The sequence below is a fragment of the Orycteropus afer genome, unplaced genomic scaffold (assembly GCF_000298275.1).
Source record: "Orycteropus afer afer isolate SDZICR_OR568_19922 unplaced genomic scaffold, OryAfe1.0 scaffold00997, whole genome shotgun sequence".
Lineage (NCBI taxonomy): Eukaryota > Metazoa > Chordata > Mammalia > Tubulidentata > Orycteropodidae > Orycteropus > Orycteropus afer.
Window position 1 is genome coordinate 193,484 of NW_006922584.1, and position 2,575 is coordinate 196,058.

At 38.9% G+C, this 2,575-nt stretch overlaps 1 protein-coding gene across 1 annotated transcript in view; it reads left to right on the forward strand.

Annotated features, from left to right (window-relative positions):
- The window catches only part of FNBP4 (formin binding protein 4), a 41,340-nt gene that overhangs the window by 2,036 nt on the left and 36,729 nt on the right, over positions 1 to 2,575 (forward strand). Inside the window, exon 2 of the mRNA XM_042783384.1 lies at positions 207 to 305. Coding sequence (XP_042639318.1) covers positions 207 to 305 — 99 coding nt within the window. The remainder of the gene's footprint in view (positions 1 to 206; positions 306 to 2,575) is intronic.

The window sequence follows — 2,575 nt, forward strand, 5'->3', positions numbered from 1 at the left end:
TTAATGCTAAAGTCACCAGCAGAGGGAAAATTCTAGCTATACTTGTTTATCACCTCCCAGTTAATCTGGGACAGTGATGGATTATATGCCCTGTTTTGAAATTGATGGAATCTAGGCTTTGAAAGGTCAGATTAGAAATTGTTTTGTCACTTCCCCTGTTTTCTCTTGTCCGTGGTCTGAGTGCAGTTTTCTTTGCTCTGTTTTAGATCCAGATGAACAGGAAGTGGTGGTGGAGGTTCCCAGAGTTGTTCAGAATCCTCCGAAAGCAGTCATGACTACCAGACCCACAGCTGTTAAAGCAACAGGTATAATTTTTGTTTTTTTTCCTTTGTCTACATCTTTTCTAGAATATCTTTCATTCAAATCAAATAGGATTTATATATTGTTTTGTTGAATGCTTCAGTGTTGCTAACTTGTATTCGCCTATAAAATGGGAATTTGGAATCTTTCTATTTGTGGGGACTTGGTATATACACTTCGGCCATTTGCAAAATTTGTTGTTGCTTTTCCTCTGTATCCAAAGTTTACTTCTGATGCTGTTTTGTAATTTATTTTCTAGCCCTCCCACTAGCTTGATATTCCTTAAGGTCACTGATAATGTCTCTTACCTGTCCTTATGGTTTTTTTTTAACATGCCACCTTGACTGGTACCTAGCAAAAGTTTGTGGACCTGAAGGTTGGTCTTACACATATTTTTAACCAGCGAGAGGTATTTGCAGCTGATTTTATAAGCAAGCCAGGGTTCAAATCACTGCTCTAGTGTGGTTTTTTTAATTTCTTTTTCTTTCAGGTTTTTATTGTAATTTGAGTGAAAGTTTACAAGTTGGTTTTGCACTCAAGAATTTGTGCACATTTTGTTTTGTGGCCTTGATAGCAACCCCCACAATGTAATCTAGTATCCACTTTTAAAGACTCAGACAGTTATTAAGCACACTGAACCTCATTCACCTGTAAAATAAATCTAATATTCCTGAGTTATTTTGAAGATTAAATTGAACAGTGTGTGAAGTTTTCTGGCACATGTTGTTGTGTTGTTATGTGCTGTCGAGTCCGACCCAACTCATAATGACCCCTCCTTGGGTTTCGAGGCGGTATTGCTACAGAAGTAAATTGCCCAACCTGCCTTCTGAGGAGTGGCTGGTGGATTTGAACCACCAGCCTTCTGGTTAGCAGTCAAGTGCCTTAGGCACTATGCTACTAGAGCTCCTTTCTGACACATAGTAATACCCAAAATACTAATTTCCTTCACTCTTTATATATCATAAAAAATGAAAATGTGTTGCTACTTAACACTCTTTAATTGTGGTAGTCCCCTCCCCCAATTTGGAATACTTTTTATACTATATTACACTTAAAATAATAAGGTTGTTCTCTCCCTCTAACATTTAAGAACTACATTCAATATGTGTTTACCAACTACATGTGTTATTTCAAGGAGCCCCAGTGATACGGTAGTTAAGTGCTCAGTTGCCAACCAAAAGGTTGGCAGTTCAAACCCACCAGCTGCTCTGTGGGAACAAGGATGTGGCAGTCTGCTCCTGGAAAGATTTACAGCCTGTGGAATGGCTCTACCTTGACAGATAGGGTTGCCATGAGTCGGAGTCAACTGAACAACATCGAGTATTTTTAGGAAGTATGTTATTTCATTTGAAGTTTCTAAGAATTATAGGAGGTGGATCAAATTTAAATATTTCTAAGAAGGTTGCCTTGATTGCTATGTCATTCAGTTCTTTGGGCCTTTGTGTCCATTGTGAACAGAAGGTTTTCATTCCATTCAGCTTCATTCTGTACTTTACGAGTGTATAACCAAACCAGGTTTATTGCCAGTGAGTCAGTTCTGGCTCACAGTGATCCCCGCTGAGTTTCCAAGGCTGTAAATCTTTACAGAAGCAGCAGTGGCTGGTAGGTTCAAACCATTGACCGTTTGGTTAGAACCAAATGCCGTAATCACTGTATGAGCAGAGCTCCTTTATACTGATGTATAAGCTTTATTACTGCATGTGAAGAAGATCCACTTTGAGTCTGGGGAAGTACTTTTGCTTGGGCAAACTGTAGAGGAGCAAGAAGAATCTAATGTGGTTTCACTTGGCCAGGTGAAGGGCATTCCTCAGGCCGTTGGTTCAGATTTCTTGAGAACGAGGCACTTTTTTGTGTGCTGGGAGTATTCTAAATATAATTGCATCCAGCTTACCTGTTACCTAAATATAATTGCATCAAGCTTACCTGTTACCTGGTTGGAACATTTTACCAAGAATATAAAATTAAGGCCAGGGACATTGATTTATATGTATGATTGGCTCTAAACTGAAAATGTGTTTTATATAAAAATGTAAGTTCCCATCCTCCCCCATGCTAAACTTTCAGTGCTGAATACTGAAGTACAGGGTTATTTGGAGTTTTTTTCCATACAGAAATATCTCCTTTGGTAGTTTTTGTCTTAGTACTACATGTTAAGAAAATGAGGAAGGTTCCAATAAGATGGTGGACTAGGCAGAAAGACTGCACAGACCCTCTTCAACAAAGAAAAGGGAAACCAATTAACACAGACACAGAAGATAATCCTGGACCCCTGAGC